At 40.7% G+C, this 19,114-nt stretch overlaps 1 protein-coding gene across 1 annotated transcript in view; it reads right to left on the reverse strand.

The window, feature by feature from the left end:
- SGCZ (sarcoglycan zeta) overlaps positions 1–8,261 on the reverse strand; it is a 394,721-nt gene extending 386,460 nt beyond the window's left edge. The window contains exon 1 of the mRNA XM_064710453.1: positions 7,340–8,261. Within this exon, the coding sequence (XP_064566523.1) occupies positions 7,340–7,378 (39 nt within the window). The 5' untranslated portion in view covers positions 7,379–8,261. The remainder of the gene's footprint in view (positions 1–7,339) is intronic.
- Positions 8,262–19,114: the final 10,853 nt, after the last annotated feature.

A 19,114-nucleotide genomic window follows, 5' to 3' on the forward strand; every position in this document is an offset into this window, starting at 1 on the left:
TGCAAGCAAATGCACAATTAGTGTAATCGGCCAAAGCAGCATGACCAGGGAAAACTAAAAGTTCTTCGTGTCTGTGCGTGAAGTGGGGTCTTTGTGGATTCCTTTGCAGCACAGAGTCTCTATTGCACTGTAGGCACCTTCCCTGCAGCAGTTCCAAAGGGAAATAATGACTGTCCCTGGCAAACAGGACTTGGAACTCTCACAGTGAACCTAGTAATAGCTTGACTACTTCCAAAGCTACCTACCAACAAACCAAGTTTTTTGCTCAAGCCTCAAGTGCAATCAGGAAAGACAGAGGGGAGAGGGGACTGCCCAGCCCTGACCCCCTCAGCACAGAGCAGGCAGGCTGGACGTGGGGCAGCTGAGCACCCTTCTGAGTTCAGGTTTAACACCTTTTCCAATGTAAGGCTTTAAATTGAAAGTGATGTAAAACCCAGATTCTGAGGCTTAATTCAACTATTCTCTTCCCCTTTTTCCCCTTTATTATAGGTACCCCGTGAAGTTTTAGACTGCCTTTCAATCTTTGTCATCTGTTGATCTATGTTCAGAAAGTTACTAGCTTATAAAGGCAGCAAAGATTCCATTGATTCTTTACTTTTAGTTTTGTTTCACATATGCTTGAAATTTTTCAAATGGAAGCCTAAGTTGAGCAAACATGAAACCTTCCTCAACGAAGTTCATTTACTTGTCTTCAGTTAAAGGGCAGAGCTTTACAGAGTGCTTTGTGCATGTGGACTAGCTTTAACTAGAAATAATAAAATTCAGTAATACTAATTAACTTCATTTGGAAAGAATGCTTTCTGTAATTTCAGTGGCTTACAGCATTATTTTCTCAACTACAGGTCCCAGCATACTTGGGCAACTTCACTGCTTGTGTTCAACAGGAAGCGAGAAAGTTTTGCCCCTTTCTTGAATCCCACTCAAAATAACTAACGAACAATTTAGTGTAGAAGACGACCTACACAACTGAGAAGCTGAAGTATCATCAATCCCCATCTTGAAGAGCGAGAATAACAAAAATGCCTTTGTGGATCTGATCCAAAAATTTGTACTCTCCACCCTGATAATGGTACAAAGAATACATTTAGAAAGCACAAATTAAAATTAATTCTGTTTTCAATTTATGTGCTACCATTAAATGTACACTATTACCTTAATACAAACTAGAAGGGATATGATTTTCAGTAGAGGCAGCCTCTGTTTACTAACATAATTTGTTCAAGAGTTGTAGGAGCAGGAAGGTAGGACCTATAAATTCCAGACCATGCTGCCCACATGAACTGAATGGAACTGCTAAAACAGAGATATATGGCTGAAGGCCAGATTTTTATGGCTGAGGCTTTTTACTGCTTATGGCACCAATTTTTAGGCATATCACTGATGTGCTTCTGCTGATGTAACTGCAGTGATTCCACAAAGTACTGCTAATTTTAAATTGCAGAAGAAGATACTCTGTCCTCATTTATTACTTTTCAATTTCAAATACACAGAGCTTATATCACACAATCCTCCTTAATGTGTTAGCTAAAGGTATAAGAAAGGTACAGAAAGAACGCTCTTTTTTAAATTGAAGTTGCTGAACACCAGAAGCTTGCTTTGACTTACTCAGTACCTCTGTAAATCTGGCCTTGTGTGATTAGCTGCAGTAATACTGCTGAGAATAGAGCCTCACATTTTGTGTCTCTCACTGTTGTGGCTTAGCCAACAGTCATTCCTTCCAGTGACAAGGAACAAAACCCACTGCTCGTGGATAGCAACCACACAACATCTTCCTTCACAAAGAAGGGTTTTGTTGTGGATCAAAGAGTTAACCTGTAATATCTAAGAATTAACAAAGGATCAGATGGCTTAGTAGATAAATGTGTCTTCCTTCTTGGACTAAGTAATTATGGCTTTACAATGCATTATACATGGCTGCAGTCAGAAGTACAACAGGGCGTTAAGAACATTTCTGTAAGCTCTTTAAAAGTACAAAGTGTTTCAAAATAAAGGAAAGAGTACAGCTTCTAAGCCGTGTTCTCCAGGTTTCTTTGAAGGAGAGAAGAAAATGACAGTACTTTCCCTATGGGGAACTTCCATGTCAAAGTATGAAAAGTGTCTATTTGTAACCCAGAGTGCCTTTTGTATTATTATTATTTGAATCCTTATCTTTGTCCTTTGGAATGCTGTATCTTTAGAGGACATAGAACAACTATGTTAGATACGGACTTAAAAAATTTATATACAATACCACAAGGTGAAATGATTTCATAGGAAATGTCTCTTGCAACATTTTTGCGATAACACTTTAAGTAAAGCAAGCTTACTACTGGCCTTATCAGGAAGATGGGAAAACAGTATCAACCTCCAAAAGGTTAAGAAACCTAGTACAAAAGCATGACTGGGACTCACAAATGTGTCTTCATATTACAGATTTATCTTTGAAAGGCTCCAGCATGAGCTACACATTGTCTTCAAATCTTACATTCAGACCTATAGAAACAACCCAACTTAGAGTAGCATCACACAGTAACCTCTTCCAGCTCAGGAAGAAAGAAATGTGTTGCTAACCTTTATGTAAATCTCTTTCATCTATTTTTTTTAAATGCAAAATACAGTGGTAGAGGAAAACACAATATTTTTCCCAAAACCATGAAAAACAGGAAGACAAAGTCGTTTTTTCCCTTTACCCAAGCATTCAGATTTTGATGTACTTTCCTTTTAAAGAGTGTTGAGCTTAGCAAAGCTGTAATGTACAATGTCAAAAAGCTCGGTCACAGATTATATGGATTCTCTGCAGTGAGAGTACAGGAATGATTTCTAAAGTGTATAGTGAGAGCACTGCCATTGTCTTGACCTTTTTTCTATGTCTGCTGAACAACTGTATTTTATGCATAGAATTCTCTCCAGTTTCCTGAACTATGTCTAGACTTTATACGTACTGAGAGAAGGAGAAGAAAACTCACAATAGGAACACAGAGAAAAGAAATTTGCATGTATATTACTTTAAAACCATTTCAGCTTGACCTTCCATGAAGAATGGTTTAAAGGATGAATGCTTTGACTGTGAATGCAAAGGTTAATTGTCTTTATTGAGTATTGCTGAAAGGACCCTAGTAAACCATGAAGGTTTCTTGGAGGGACGTACTAAAGAAGGATAGGAAAGAGAAGGTTTTGCATTAAAAGGACAAATCCCTTAATATCCACATTAATATGTCCATGTCCCAAGTAGAAGACTTTCATAAATGAAACAGACTTTCATAAGAGGCCGTTGAGTGTTATAGAGTACTACACTTTCTATTATGGAGTGACTGACTTTAAATAGAAATAAACCTACCTACCTAAACTCATTGAAAGTCCTCCCACACCACACCAAGCACATCAACTTCTCCAGCTCCTTCTTTTAAAACATAAATAAATTTTAAAAATTACAAAATTCCTCAGGGTATTAGTTTTCCTGTTAACTTAAATACTGAAGTGATTTACATGTTTAGGACCATAAAAGTACTCCTTGCTCAAATTTTTATGGTTTTCTTGTTTGAATTTCTTTATCAGATATTTTACAAATCACATAAATTGCATTGGAAGACTATTGTCACAAAAACCTCGTCCGTGACCAGTTTCATGCTATGTTGTGTCAGTAGTTTTATATCACCAGGAAATGTAAAACTGCAAACAGACTATAAATATTCTCTCGTGAGCCAAATAAAAAAAATCAGCTAATATTTACAAGATGATTCAGAAATAAAGTGTTTAATTCTTTTGCATATTAAAAGTGGCAATTTCAAGACACTTAAGCACACTATTAATCAAACACTGTGGGATTGTAATGAAGAATTCTCACTGAACCAGTGCCTTCAAGTAATAAATGGCTTTCAGGATGTTTTTTAATCCATCATATTAGTAATCTCACTGTTACCATACATTCAATTACAAAGCAACTTCCTTCCAGAGAAGTATCAGTGGTTTACACACTACAAGGATACTATCTCCCTCTAAGACTGTGCACAAATTGTGGTTGCTAAACAAACATGAGAGGAACAGTCATGATACACATTAGAGGAATTACATGTCAAATGAACGAGCAAATGTGAAGGACAAAATCTGTAATAATCCATCCAATGTCAATGCAAATCACAAGTCAACAGGGTCCAGCAAACACAAATGCCTCCTAACTCTTCTTTGCTATTGATGTTCAATTTCAAGCAATTACATGCCTCAACACAGTTTTTAAATACACTAAATGCAAAACAAGTTAATTCATCATCTTTTGCATATACAAACTACAGAGTCCTATAAAATTCATGATACTCATACAACCATACCATTTCATGTATGTTCAAAATGTAGGTAAAGACTTGCATATACATTAGGTAACAGAAAGCCATTCACAACACTAAACCCAAGACTACAATGCAACTATGACATGATTGTTTAGTTTGGGTACTACTCCTTTAAAACAAAACCCCCACAGGCTTGTGAGTTGAAAAGTCAGAGAGAAGTTCTTGTATGCAGCTGAGAGAGATCAAAGGAAAACCAGAACAGCTCAAAACCTCTGGAAGAGAAGTCTGTTTTCCATACTGATTACTTTCTTCAGGGTTTCATGCACCGGCTAGTAAGGGGAAGCACAACCATCTTCATCAGCAGGTGTTGCACACATGATACTTGTTGAGCTTTTCACAAAATCACCTTTCAAAATGTCTATTATCAACATAAACAATTCAGAATCCATAACAACCAGTGCAATAAATAACACAGAAATTTTGAATGATTTGAGATGTATAGAAGCTTTATGAATAACATAGTATGTTTTTTCAGTGTCATTATTACTATTTTCTTTAGAGACAACACTTTTTTTTTATTACTAGGGAAGTTGTCAGTATTTTTTTTAGGCTTATTAGCATATATTTGTCTTAGCGGAGGAAATGCAGTAGCAACAGAGTGTCCAGCCCGTTTCCAAAATTCTTGGCAAGCTGTGCTGCGACAAGCTGCTACCATATTTGACATTCTTGACATGAGCCCTCCACGCAGTGTGGTGTGGGAGAGAGTTCCCTCGGCACCTCAGTACCTCTGTCTGCCTCCTATCTGTGTGCCCTGACTGTCCCTTGGGCCTGGCAAGCGGCTGTGTCGGCACAGGAGAAAAGGAGTGGAGCACTTCCCCCCATCCTGAAACTACCCAGAAACTGATGAAACCTTTCACGACTTGGAGCAGCGTGGGAGATGCTCTTTACTGCGCCCAACTGCAGCAAGGTCACCGGCTGGGAACTTCCTAGACCCCCACCTTGTACTCCTGGTGCTGGCAGAGTGGCGGGACGGCTCGCACTGAGAGGACAGCCCGGCCCGCCGGAGGGAGGTGCGGGGCCCCGCGGCCCAGCAGGCCCATGGCCGCCGGCGGGGAGCGGCTCCCGGCGGCGCGGCGCTGGCGGCCGGGCCCGCACCACCCCCTGCCGGCCGCAGGGGCCGCCTCCCGCTCCCGCGGCGTCCTGCCGGCGCCCGGGATCTCTCCCAGCGGCCGCGCATCAATAAAACACCCGGGAAAGCCGGGAAGTGCATCGTGCCAAAGCGGCTGGTCCCAGAGCTGCCCAGACCCTAACAGAAATGCCTGCTTTGGAAGCTCCTCTCGTCCTTATGAGCGGAAGAGTGCCGATGCTTACTTCTCAGCTGCTTCCTTGCTCAAGGTCGCTCAGCCTATACAGGCTGCAACACGACTCCGAATTGCAGCGCAGATAACTACGGGATATCTGGAAACCCCTGCTCTTCAGCTTAGGCTGGATGCCCTGCTCACAGCGGGACCTACCTCAGGCTTTACGGACAATTCATGCGAAGTGCTGCCCTCTTGTAGCATAAACACATTTTCTTTAAAGACCCCTTAAAAATAATCCGGTACAATAAACTTTTCGCCCGCTTAATCGGAACACTCGTCTTTTGCCTTCCACGCAGCTGTGAATTTCACAGCATTCACAGCTGTCTCCTGTGAATCCTGTGAAGGCTGAGGCAGCAGGGAGAGGACTCCCGGGCAGCCCAGGCAAGCAGCGTTTGCGGCGGGGAAGCCCTGGAAGCGCTGCGAGGATCAGCGATTCCCAAGCAAATCGTTTTATGGGCTTTCCTCTCCTGCGCTTCCGTCACCTCAAATACTCAAACAGCGCTGCAGTCCGGGGGTGCCTTTCCCTGGGGAGATTAGTAGGAGTTCCGAGCAAGGCTGGGGGGGATGAATATTCAGTACTTTCAGATCTGGTTTATAGGAAAAGGAAAGCAGCACTTCAGCGCTCGCCAGTTTACCTTCCCAAAGGCAAGCCCTTCTCCGCAGCCCGGAGAAGCCGGTGCCCTGAGGGGGCGTCCCGCGGACGGCCGTGCATGAGGCGGCGAGGGACGCCTACCTTCCCCTGCCCCTCTCATCGTTTCTTTGGCGCTACCTCCGCCACCACCTTGGCGAGGTGTATGTGTGTCCCGCCCCTCCGGCACGGCCCGCGATCCACTCCGGCTCAGCGGCCCCGCGCAGCTCGCCCCACGCGCCCGCTGCCTCTCTGCTGCCTTCCTGAGCCAGCCGCCCTCTTTACCGCGTATAGACTGACAGAGAGATTTATATCATTATCATTAGTATGATGATGAGATGATGATGATGGTTTGAGCCAAATTCCGCTCAGGGCCGGGGGGTTGGCAGCAGGTGTAGGAAGGCTCCGTCTCCGCAAAGGAGCATGCTCAGCGCTCTCAGGCATGCTCCTTCAGCGGGGAGGGAGCCAGAGCTGGGCCGGGGGGCGCGGGGGGAGCCGAATCCTCCCAGCTCGTACCGTCCTCATGCAAAGTTTGATCGTACCAGTGGTCCCCGGGCCGCGGCCCCGCGGCTCGGCACCCCACCGCGGCTGCCTCAGCTTCGCTCGGCTGGGGGAACCAGACACCGCGCGGGGGGCGAGCCGAGAAGGGGGGCGGAGGGGTGGGGAAGGGTTTCCCCGTCGCTCCCGGCGGCAAGGGGAGGAGAAAGAGAAAGAAGAGGAGATGCCCAGGCCAGAATGGCTCCTGAGCCAACTTCTGCCGGGAAAGGCGCGGGTCAGTTGCCGCTTCCTCCCAGCTGTTCCCGGCGCTGCCCCCAGTGCTCATGCAAAGCCGAGAGCACCATCAGCACTACCATCATCACCACCACCACTATTATTATTAATACTGCCATGACGGTGCTGCGGGCCGCGCCGGCAGGAGGGAAGCCGCGCTCGGCTGGGGCAGCCGCCCTGCCGCGCTTCCCCCGCCGGCTGCTCGCCCCCCGCCCGGGCTGCGGGAGCCCCGCGCAGCGCCCCGTGCGGGCCCCGCCGCCGTGAGGGCAGGGCCGATCCAACCCCGGCCACAGCCACGGCACCGGCGGGTCGCCTACCTTGAGCTCCTCCGTGTCCAGGTTAGCTGATCTGTCCATAGAGCGAAACTGAACGGAGCGGACTGGAAACTACGGAAGTTGTGCCAAAAAATGAAGAGGAACAAAGGGGGAGGGCGGGGGGGGGAGATAAAAAAGGGGGAGGAGGGGGGAAATCTAGTCTGTCAGTTTCCAGCCTAAACTCAGCCTTGTCCTCCAAACCGTGGCAGCTCCCCTCAGTCTCATTCTCCGCGATCACGCCTCCACCGGTTTAAATAAATAAATAAATAAATAAAATATTTCACTTTTTTAAAAAATAACTCCCTTAAGGATTAAAGCGACAGGTGATCCTTCCCTGGTGAAAGAGATTCGCGTCCTCTGGCAATGAAAGGAGACAGCAAAAAAAAAAAAAAAATCCACTCAGTTTAAAGATTTTTTTTCTTCTGCAATAAGCTCAGGAACCGGCGAATCGCTGTATCCCGAGGAAAAAATCCTTCTTCCCTGGACAGCATCATGCAGCAAATTTCAAGCAAATGTGTTCAAACTGAAGAGAACAGTCTATGATAAAAGCCTTTCCCCGTCATGCTACCAGAGTAGTCTGGTAGCTAATTTAGCACCCTGCGAGCGCAAGACATTAGCGATGAACAATTTCGCTGGCAAGATAACAAAATCCCCCAAGTCCTGCATAGGCTAAAATTTGTTATGCAGCTAAAGATAGTCTATAGTAATAATAATAGCAATGTATATATACACATACACATCTATATATAATAAAAGAAAGTCTGTACGGTATGGTCTTCTTTGAAGGTTATGCTGGAAGAGTTGGGAGGAAAACAGGAGGTGGATCTCTCTCTTGCAGAAGAGAAGGGAGAGAGAGGCAGAGATTTCCCTCTCCGTCCCTGTTTTACTGTCCTTCACCGCCAGGTGACTGACTTCCCTCCTCTCGGCTGGCGCGGGGGATTTCTCAGCTCTGGAGCAGCGGCGTTTCCTCCCCGAGCAGCCCCGGCTCTCAGCGCCGCCCTCCCCGCGGCCCCGCCGCCTCCCCCGGCCGCTGCCGCACCATCCCAAGGGCTCCTCTCGCTGGTCCCCGGCGGGTTGAACAGCAGACACAGTGGTCAGTTTAAAAACCAGCACTGCTTTGTATCTGTTTTGTAATTGCTTTGTGTGATACTTAGGTATCGTTCCGTATTTAAAAAAAAATTAAAAAAAAATATATATATATCTCTGCAGGTGTGTCTAAATTAATAAGGTGGTGTGGAACTTAGTCTTTCGCTTGTAGCGTGCAGTTTTGTGCAGCTGTTGAGTGTATCATTGATGGGCTGCAGCTGTGATGGAGCAGCCTTTCTGATAGCACGTGGATTAAGTCTGAGACTCTCTCAGGTTGTTACTTTTACTAATCCCCTTTTTCAAAGGATTCACTGTCTTCTAGTTCTCAGATCACTCTAAAGAGAACCAAAATTAGATTTTAAAATTCATATTCCTCCCCGCCAAGATTTTATCACCATCCTTTTTCATAAATCTGTCACTTGCAGTTTTGGAGATGATTTTTGTGATTTTTGGCTTCCTGCTATCAGTCTTTTGGGGACCTTATTTATGAACTCCATTCATGGCAAGTTCAGAATTATCACTTTCTAGTACTATCCCCTGCTTTATACGCTGCTTTAAATAGGATTAATACTCCTGATAATTCGACTTAAGTAATCTAACTTATAGCTCAAAGTATACACTCAGTTTCCAGTTCCATATAGATTTGTTTGCAGCTTCCACCACTTCAAGGTTAGTATAAGCTTAAGCCTGGGGTGAAGCCCTGTTTCTGAAGACTGGATATAGCCCTCATTTTCTGACAGCTACAGATGCAAGGCAGATGCAGGCAAATGACATTTCTCCTTTTTGCACAAATCATACATGGCTTCTAGGTTCATTGTGAATGCATTGTAAGTGTCATTATTATCGTTCATCTAGAATTGCAGTTTGTAAAGGTTGAACACTTGGTCTGGCACTCCCATGTAAACCAAAATGCTCATGTCCAAATAAAAGACTGCCAAAATAGACACTGAAGCAGCTGTAGGACCTATATAAATTTAAAAGTGTTTTCACCTAAAAGAAAAATACCACTATATCCACCCATTCCCCAAATTAGAATCCTGGAGAGACCTCTGTAAGAGACCATGCTGGAGAAAGAAGATCTCTTAGAAGATGCTTCAAAGTCTCAAAATGTGCCAATAAGCAGGATGGGTAGAGGAAAGGACTGCCCCACTGTGTGAAACCAACCAGGGCACACATCATGAGAGCACCTTGGTGCCCTGGCTGGTGTCACTGGGTAACCAGAAGATTCCTGAGCTTCTCCCTAAATCCATGCCTGTTTGCATGGCGCTTAACAGATCAACAAGCAGCTGCACAAAATGCAAATTTATAAAAACAGAAGGCCAAAGACCTGCAGTACCTTGATCTTCTGCTGATTTGTTGCTCCTACATTTTGGAATTTCTTGGATCTAGAATTCCTCAATTTGTTTTGATATTGGCACAAAATCTGTGGCAATGTGATATATTTGAGAATCCTCTGCTGAATTTGGCTGATGCCAGTCAGGAGTTCAGTGTAGAGACAAGGAAAATTGACAAGGCACTCATATAAGCCTAACTTCCTTGGTAAACAAGACAAAAGAAATTGATTTTGACAGTTCCTTGAATAATACTTTAAAATATGTTTCACTCCTCAGAGTTAATATAGCCTAACGAGTGACTTTAAAAATTCGGGTTTATTGCTGCTAAGGCAGGCATGCCAAACTTGATTAATACCAAACTTCTAGTTCCTTCAGATATCTTAGTTTTTTATCTTGTGTATAATCTGTAAGGCATTTTTTTTCTCTTGGCAGGGCTCTAATTCACAAGCCAGGGCTGGCATTTTCATCCTCCTTATTCAAGCATGGCCCTGTGTCTTAGTTGTTGCACATGGTGTGGAATTATTATTTTCATTAAAGAATGCTTTCTGTTTCATTCATTCAGGACTGTTAAGAACCATTTTCGGCATAAGTGTCATCACAAAATTTTGCAAACTTCATTATAGAGGAGAACTGTAACCAAACCTAAGGCTAGATCCAAAAAAGAACCAGAAAACCTTTAAGCAAATCAGAACCTGAGCTCTGAAAATGACACCTGAACCTGGTGCAGATGAGTGTCTGGAAATAAAAACTCAAGGAAAGCAGCAGTCTGCAAGCTCACCAAGCAGTAACTTTGACTCTTGATTCAGCAGGTCAACATGTGGTAGACTAGTGAAGGAATTACAATATTTTGTGTAAATCCAGTACCTTAGCTACTATTTCACTTCTATTCCTGCATTCATCTGATATTTTTCTAGTTTTTGGGTTTTTTTCCTGCTAATAAGTCACTGTGAAAATGTCATTCACTGCCTAGTCCTATGCCTTTCTTGTCCCCCAGCCTTTCTGGTAAGGAAGGCATTTCTGGTAAGCATAATTAAATATTATAAATCAAATATAATTAAAGATTGTGTTGTCTGGATATAATTAAAGAGTGTATGGCAGCAGAGTCCTTGAAGAATAAGCATCCTTAAAAACAGTGTGCTTAACTTTGGAGTACTAGACTTAGGTTAAGGTTATGTTAAGGTTAAGGGTTGGTTGTTTTTTTGTGTTAGTCTTCTAGACTGGTTTTTTTTTTTTTCTTTTAATCAGTCTAGAAAGACCTGTTTTCTTCTGTTTTGCATTGTACATTTTTTTAGTTGACCTGATTCTGAAATACAAGGGCAGGATCGAGAACATATGGAGGACTTCACAATGGTCACTCAGATCAGAGCAGCATTTTATCCAATAAGGAAAAGTTCCCTCCTCAACCTAAAAGAATAAAGTTATGCAGTTATTTAAGACTGCATGCAAACAACAGGAGAGCATATTTTCCTAAATATGCAAAAGCATTTTTTATAATCATAAGGTGTTAGCAAGCTAATGTGAAGATTGCAGCCAACACCCCCTGTGGTACATTGTGCAAGTGCAGTTCCAATCTGTGCAGGGAGCAGTGAGAAAGCATAGCTTTTCAGCAAGGACTCATGCTTTTTTAAACAGGCACAGCAGTTTCAGTACCAGATAGCTATCACGATTTCTTTCTCTTTCCAGAGGTGGAGAGATGAGCACCATGATGTCCCAAACAAAATGACACAGAGTGCTTTGTCTTCCCATCAGCACATCTGTCTCATCCTTGGGAGGCACTTTTTCTCAAATAGAGGGTTTTCCAAGACAGGGTGGTCTAGAAGATCATCTTGTGTGGGTTTGTCTTCTCTAGATATGGATAACTTACTGCGTTGCTTTAAGCTCTCATATAGTCCATGTGGGAAGGTAAACACCACTTCTTTAAAAAAAGTGTGAATCATCTTGGGAAGTGACTGTTTCCCTCTGACTGCACTGGAGTTCCTTAGATGACTGAATCCAGAGCCACTTACTCAGTAACTTAATACAAACACAGTTCAACTAAAGCCAGAGTTACACATATGCGTATGAAAAAAAATCATTATGAAACCATGCAAAATTATGGAATCTCTCATAGTGAAACCACAGGTGCTGGTCTTTCTCATTTCTCATCCTTTTAAAACAGAGAGAACAATTTTCCTAATGTACTGTTAGTAAGAATGGAAAACTAATTCAAAACCTAATACAACTCTTTTGATACATTTCATAGGTATTTCCCATTTTATAGAAACCAAAACCCACCAAAACTGCTAAACCACAAACCCATAATTTTAGGCTAAGGATATAGATTCAGCATCAAATATGAGAACAGATGATTATTAATATAGCTCTTAAACACCATGACTTTTTTTATGCCATTCTACAATATGTAACTTTTTTTGTGTGGTTGATTGTTTTTGGTTTTTGTTGTTGTTGTTGTTGTTAATAATGGATGTCAGGCTGACACAGGTATATGTATGTTACATTATAGTTCCCTCTCAGGAAGAGTAGTTGGAGTAACAAAAAACAATTGGGCTGAAGGTACCAAACTGTCTTCCATGCTTCAGAATCCATCTCAAGCCAGAAGGAATAACTTTCTTTGGCCTAGAAAAGGCTGCAGAGGGGCCTGTAAACCATTGCTATGCCCTGGGGCTTAAGAGAGATAAGAGTAAAGAACTCTAACACTACAATAAGTAAAACAGAGCAGAGAACAAATAAATATTTCCCACTAGCTGTTATGTTTAGCATTATAATGTGAGCAAATAAATGTGTTGGTCACAAAAAGGTCTAAAAGCTCTTCCCATTCTTCCATTCACTGCAGAAATGCTTTTATATTGATCAAAAAATGGTATATTTAAAGATACATTGTGATTGATGCTCTGAGTTTGCATTGAATTGGAATTATTCTGGTCATGGATACAAATTAATATAGTGGCAGCATTATGCCATGTGTTGCTGTATAACTTGAGGGTTGTGTAACTTTTTCAAGGCCACCCTCCATAATACTACAACACTTTGCAGAACTTTTAAATGTGTGAATGAAATCTGAAGGGAAATAGGAAAGATGGAGAAATAAAGACAATATTTATATCAAATTAATAATAGAAAAGCCTTAGGAGATGAAATTGTTTGACCATAATTAGGCTGGAAAAGGTCAGGTGTTTCCTTCCCAAAACTTTTTTGCTTGCCTTTCTCACCTTTCCACCCAATCCAAATAACTCTTCCCCTTTTTCTGCGTCCCTGTGCTGTTTCTTTCTCATTTTCCAAAGCCTCCACCACTAACTTCACGTGTTAAACAGTTACATGAGAATACTCCAGCATAAGGCCTTTTTATAAGCTGATACAAGGGAACTTTATTTAACACACAATAAGCAATATGATGTTTGGAGAACATGTAAGATGTTGGTATAAAGATGAATGTAAGATGATGGTATAAAGAAATTTTTTTTCTACTAAAGACAAAAATGAGGTAATCTTTTTCATGAAAAGGTACATTTTCTACCAAATTGCTCCAAGAGATCAAATTTATGCATAGAATAATCCAACAGAGGGATGACATAGTTAGAAGAACTGCTTTTGCTCTGCCAATGGCCTGCTCTGTGACTTTATATAATTCAATAATTCATGTTCCATATTGCATCCATTTCCACAATTGTTAGATAAAGGAATTTATATTCATTCATCTGTTTAAGTTTTTGAATTAAAGACTCACAAATTATTATCACAAAATAATCCAAATTTCAGCACAACAGTTTGGGTATTCAAAAAAGAATGTTCACACTTCCAGAACAACGAAGCACAATATTTCTGCATCTTAGATAATTTCAGATATTCTAATTATGTATAATCCATATGCATAGTTTTAAAGCATACAGACTCCTGAAAAGCTAAACTTCCTAGCAAAATTATTCACTGACCTCTCGCAAGCAAAGCGGGCACTTTAATGGGTAAATATGCAAATATATTATTAGGTTGAAAAACCTGTAAATCTTTAGTTATAATGAAAATAAATGTTGTGAATCAGGAGAAAAATCCCTCTTCATGTGGGAAAAATGCATTGATATTCCAGGGCACTGCTTAGAGGAGCTGGACATTTCCACAGGAAAGAAATAGTTTCAGAGTAGTTTAGTTTCATCGGGAGGCAAGTGCTTTTTGCAACAATGGTATTTAGACTGTAAGCTCCTGAGGACAGAGACCTTTTCTTTTTAATATCTGAAAAGTGCCATGCAAAGATATATGTATACATTAATATTTAATACACAAATATTAATAATATTTCTGAGTGAGGAGCATACTTTCACAAAACCATGTTACTTTACAGATTTGAATGTCATCATAACAGTGTTACGGTGTTAACTGGAGCTATTTAAGAATAATACCAAGTAGGCCTGGGTGCTGTGTGTTGGCAATCTGTACATATTTGTAAAATCAGATTTCTGCAGTTTGAGATGCTGCATGTTTATATTTGTGCACGGACATCTCTCTGAGCCCCATTACCAACCTTTGAACGTAATGACCAACTTCAAAGTGCATTAATTGAAGTCGTAAATAGATCCTCCACCTGTTGGTAAAAGCAAACAACTTGAAACAGGACAGAACAAAGACTGTGCTAATGCCTTCACTAAAAGAACGAATGCAGGGTGAAGTCAGTGTACTTTAGTAGGTGTCCAGAAATCTGCAGGAAAACAGTTAAGGAGCTTTATGCACAAATACGCAGACATGAGAGCAGATGCTACTCAGTCAAGCTTGGTGCCCCTTACTGATCTTCTCATATGTAACAGGGAACAATCTGGCAAAACCCTTTATTTGCAGTTACCTTTATCTTCTCATTAAGTTCTCTGCTATCTAGTTAGGAGTGAGCTCATCTTGCAGCCTTTGACTAATTCAGTTACAATGTCTGTCAACTATAAGAAAAAGCCATGGAAAAAGGGGCTTTGTTAGGTGCAGTTCTCAGATAATTTCTTGCTGTACAATTTTTATATTATATTGCTATAATTAATATATTCTTATATTACAGAATTGTTACAATAATAGCATGTCAGTTATATTAGGGAATGCTGGAATCTGGTTCTGTGTCATATTGAAAAAAAAAAGAAATCTCTGTGGCTGGACTGAATGCAGCTGGCCATATCCTGTAGTCCTATCAGAGGGCAAACACAGGCTGGATTCCCATATATGTCTTTTGAGGTAATACAAAAACTATACAGATAATTTATTTTTAAAATATATTAAATTATTGGTCTAAATTACTACTGGATGTGTATTCTAGCATACTGCTGAAACTTAGTGCATGACTTTTGCGTTTGCTGAAATGGTGTAGTGAAGGAACTACATTCAGAAATCATGGATATTTTGTACCTCTTTAAGTACAAAATAAGGTGCACAAGAACAACTTTTAAAAAGTGTTCTATTCATCTAAGAGAGCATTTTAAAAAAATTAAATGTAGAAACACAACATTACATCTGGTCAAACTTAAAGCTGCTTCTGCACTTCAGTATTTCCCTAAATTTCCCTGCATTTAGGGAAATACTGAAGTGCAGAAGCAGCCGTGCATAACCGGCACAATGCACCACTTTTTGGAAGACAGTATCTCTAAGGAACAACAGTTCATCATGGAGGCTGCAGCCAGCCTTTCAATGCATAAATTATTCCTCTTTTCAGTGCTGTGCATATCTGAGGGCATAATCAAGTCTTAGTGCTGGAGGGAGATACTCTTTGTTCTAAGAAATGAAGTCTGGAAAGAAGCCATTTTGCTTAATCTCTGTGAGGCATTACTCTCAAGTTTCATGAGGAAGTGCTCTGCAGTCTCACCATTCCTCCCAAGCTCATCCACACGCTGAGAATTTCTTGAACACCTTAAGGCAGATGAAGGCTGCCATACACATCTCCTTAATGTTTAGTAAGCCTGCAACAAAAAATGACTGAGTTGTTCTAAAAGTTTTTTTTAGTTCGCTGCGGGATCTGTTTCCTCATACCCAATCCTTATAAATGATTGTGAATGACTGCTGAGAGAAGTATGTGGCACATAGCTCTGGACTAATAAGCACATAGCAGTGCTAAACTGACCAAAACCACCTACTAGTACCAAACATCTAACTGGACAGGAGAGGATGCTCTCCCAACAAAGCAACATGCACGAGTTAGGACTGAGTAGAACAGGTTATTTCGTGATATAAAGCCTTGATGACCAAAAAGTCTTTCTTTGAGATATACTAAATGTACATAAGGTGCCAGGACAGTTCAAGAGCACTCCATGTGCAGCAACTCTTATTAATAAGAGTCTGAATTTTTTTTCACAGCACACAGCAGTTTTAGAGGCACAGTATTTGAATAGGTTGAACTAAGAGGTGGAAATAAATGATTTTGAGGTGGCAGAAAGATCCTAATTACAGCACTTTTGTACATGTTGAGAAGCTTTACCATAATTGCCAAGAAACCATTTTGCACAAATGGGGAAAGGCTCAATTTTTAGGCTATTTTTAATACTTATTGTGTGTTCTTTCCCATCCAATAAGAGGAAAGCAGATAGTCAATATTGCTGATTATAAAAATAGGGGGTTTACGACTGAAGATGAAATGTGACAAGTTAACCTTTTCAAGAAGGCTCTATTTAAATAAATTATTAGCATCTGTTCTTTTATCTGATTTTTATGAGTCATTCATTCAGGTCCTAATATATAGAGTGTGTGCATGGGGTTATCTCTGACAGCAAAGATTGATCGTAGTAGTCATCCACTTTTGAAAGGAAACTGTGCAAAACTTGATATGGAAAGTTAATCCAGAAATGACAGAGTATTAACTGTGCTACTCACATCTGTGCTACTGCTAATATTTTTCCATAATCCTAGCCTACTTTTTTTCACTTCTTTTCCAAAGGAATTAATCCTACCTTGTATGAAGAATATTGGCAGGGGTTAGGAGTTTCAGGGATCAAAATTGTGAGACATTTCCAAAGTAAAGTTTTGTGCTAAGGAACAAAAATTAAAAAAAAAAAGACAACCACCAAAGAAAATCCAATGCAAAGTATGTATTTGTTTAAAATATGTATTCTAATGACCTGTTCAGAGATTTTTTATATCCTGCTCTGCTCTCTTCCCTTTTTGGTTTTTTTTTTTTTTTTGCTAGTTCTTTTAATCTTTTCCTCCTATTTAAATTTAGTGCTCTAAATCCAAGGAATATACTTTTGCATTTTTTAGGAACAGCTAAATAAACTAATAATAGTAATAGCAATACATATGTGTTCTGAAATACTCTCTGACTTTATTCAAGTCTACTTGCTGAAATGTGTTATGAACAAATATGAAATTATCTTCTTTGATATTTATATAACACAAATACATAGCACCTTCAGGAGTTCCTCCATCTGAAACGCTAGCTGGAAACTTTAAGTGTTTCTGTCATGGTGGTCAGTGGTGGTTTGCTCTGATACACTGACCTTCTTAGGTAGCTGTAAGAGCATCCAGCCTGTCTTTTGTCTGCTTCCTGCCCAGTGTCCAGCCAGCAGTGCCTGAGTGGCCTAGTACATCAATTTTCCTGTTTGCACCAGCAGGACATGCTATTTGGTAAGTCCAGTTGCAAGTAAATGTTAATCATCTAAAGATAATCCATATGAAGATCATATTATGATCTTTTTTTCATGTAAATACAGACGGAGCAAAAATGTAGAAATAAGTTGTTTTTATGTGTAAATATGCTTATGTCTTCTGAGGCAATGCCTATGAACATATGATCTCACATATAGCCAGGAATCCTTGGCACAAACTGATAATGAAAGCATGATCTTTGCTCATAACAATATGTTCCCATCCTATTGACTCTTAACTTTAAAACAAATGGATAAAAATATTGGAATTCTGATTATTATATTTTTGGTTTTTGTTTATCTCTTTCAATAGGTTTAAATTGTTGGTATGTGAGATATAACTGAAATGTTGGAGGACATTTATTTTTCAGGGTTTCTTTTTTCATTTCTAGGTGGAAATAAAATAAAAAAGATTATTTTGTATCACTGCTATTTTTCAATATTTGAGGCAGTACTTTTCTTACAATTGTCAGATATCAGATGAAAATCAAAACCATCATCTCAGAAAAACACAAGAGCATTTTATTTATGCTCTGTTACACTTCATTCCTCTTCACAGATTTCAATATTTTTGCAAATGTATCTCTATGTTTGATGACTAAGCTATTAAGTTACTCATAACAATTCACAGTGAGTCAGCATATGTGATTTCCAACCTGTTCTGTCTTTTATAACTTGGAATCAAGATTTAAGCTCACACAGGACAAAAAGTGGAGTAACAGCAGATTGAATTGCACTGCTCTTTTCTGAAATGTTAAATCTATTTGGCTGTTTTCATGATACACGGGTAAGATGATTCCTCCTGAGCACAAGTAGCATGTACCACCAGAACCCCCTTTATACTGTTGCTACCACATCTTTCAGTTATTTCTAGCTATTCTCACATCAGAAACCTGGCAGCAGTCTTCTAGGGTAGAAATCCAAGCTTTGCAATAAAATGAAAGAAAAAAGAAATGTTCCGACCAGTATCTTGTTTTATCCTTGCAAAAAGTGGGAATATTTCCAATTTTCAGGGTCCTTTCACAAGATGAAGGGAAGAGAGCAGCAGAAATGTAGCAGTGCCAAATTACAAAGAACTGGCTGTACAGGCGATCCCATCCTTCATTCCCTCTCTGCAGCTGAGAGGTTGTGCCATCTGCCCTTTCAGCCTACTGAGTGCTGTGTCACTCATGAAGACGCAAGTTTGGACTCCTCTTTTGTCAGAGCGGGTGCAAAGCAGCTCCTGTATAGGAGAAAATGTGCTCGAGGGGGAAATGTGCTAACCTCCAATATTTGTGTCATTCCAGGATCAAAAACAGCCCCTTTTTTATATAGTATGTAGGTTTTTTTAATTTTCTCTGGAAAAAAAAAGAAATGCATGACAACCTTTTTGCTGGGTGACTGGAAGATTGTGTGACCATGACTGCCATGGCAAATGGAGTAGTCCATCATGTCTTTAATGAAAACTTAACCATTTTTTAATGAAGCCAGTAAAGAGAGCATTGCCTTTGCTGTGCTGCATCTGAATCCCACTTCATTCTCAGGCCTCTTCTATGACCACAGACGCTCCCTGATAAGTCTCAGCCAAAGCAGCTGAGCAGTTAATCATCCCTTTACCATACTAGAAGCATTCCCTGATGTTCCAGGAGCTTGCATGCTAAAGGTGGTAACAATCAGAAATATCAGTTGCCCAGCCTAGGTGGGAAACAAAGGATAAGCAATTATCATTTGTACCTTTGGTAAACCATTTTCCTGAATCATAGTCTGAATGGAGTTGCACTATT

This window comes from Zonotrichia leucophrys, chromosome 4 (genome assembly GCF_028769735.1).
Source record: "Zonotrichia leucophrys gambelii isolate GWCS_2022_RI chromosome 4, RI_Zleu_2.0, whole genome shotgun sequence".
Lineage (NCBI taxonomy): Eukaryota > Metazoa > Chordata > Aves > Passeriformes > Passerellidae > Zonotrichia > Zonotrichia leucophrys.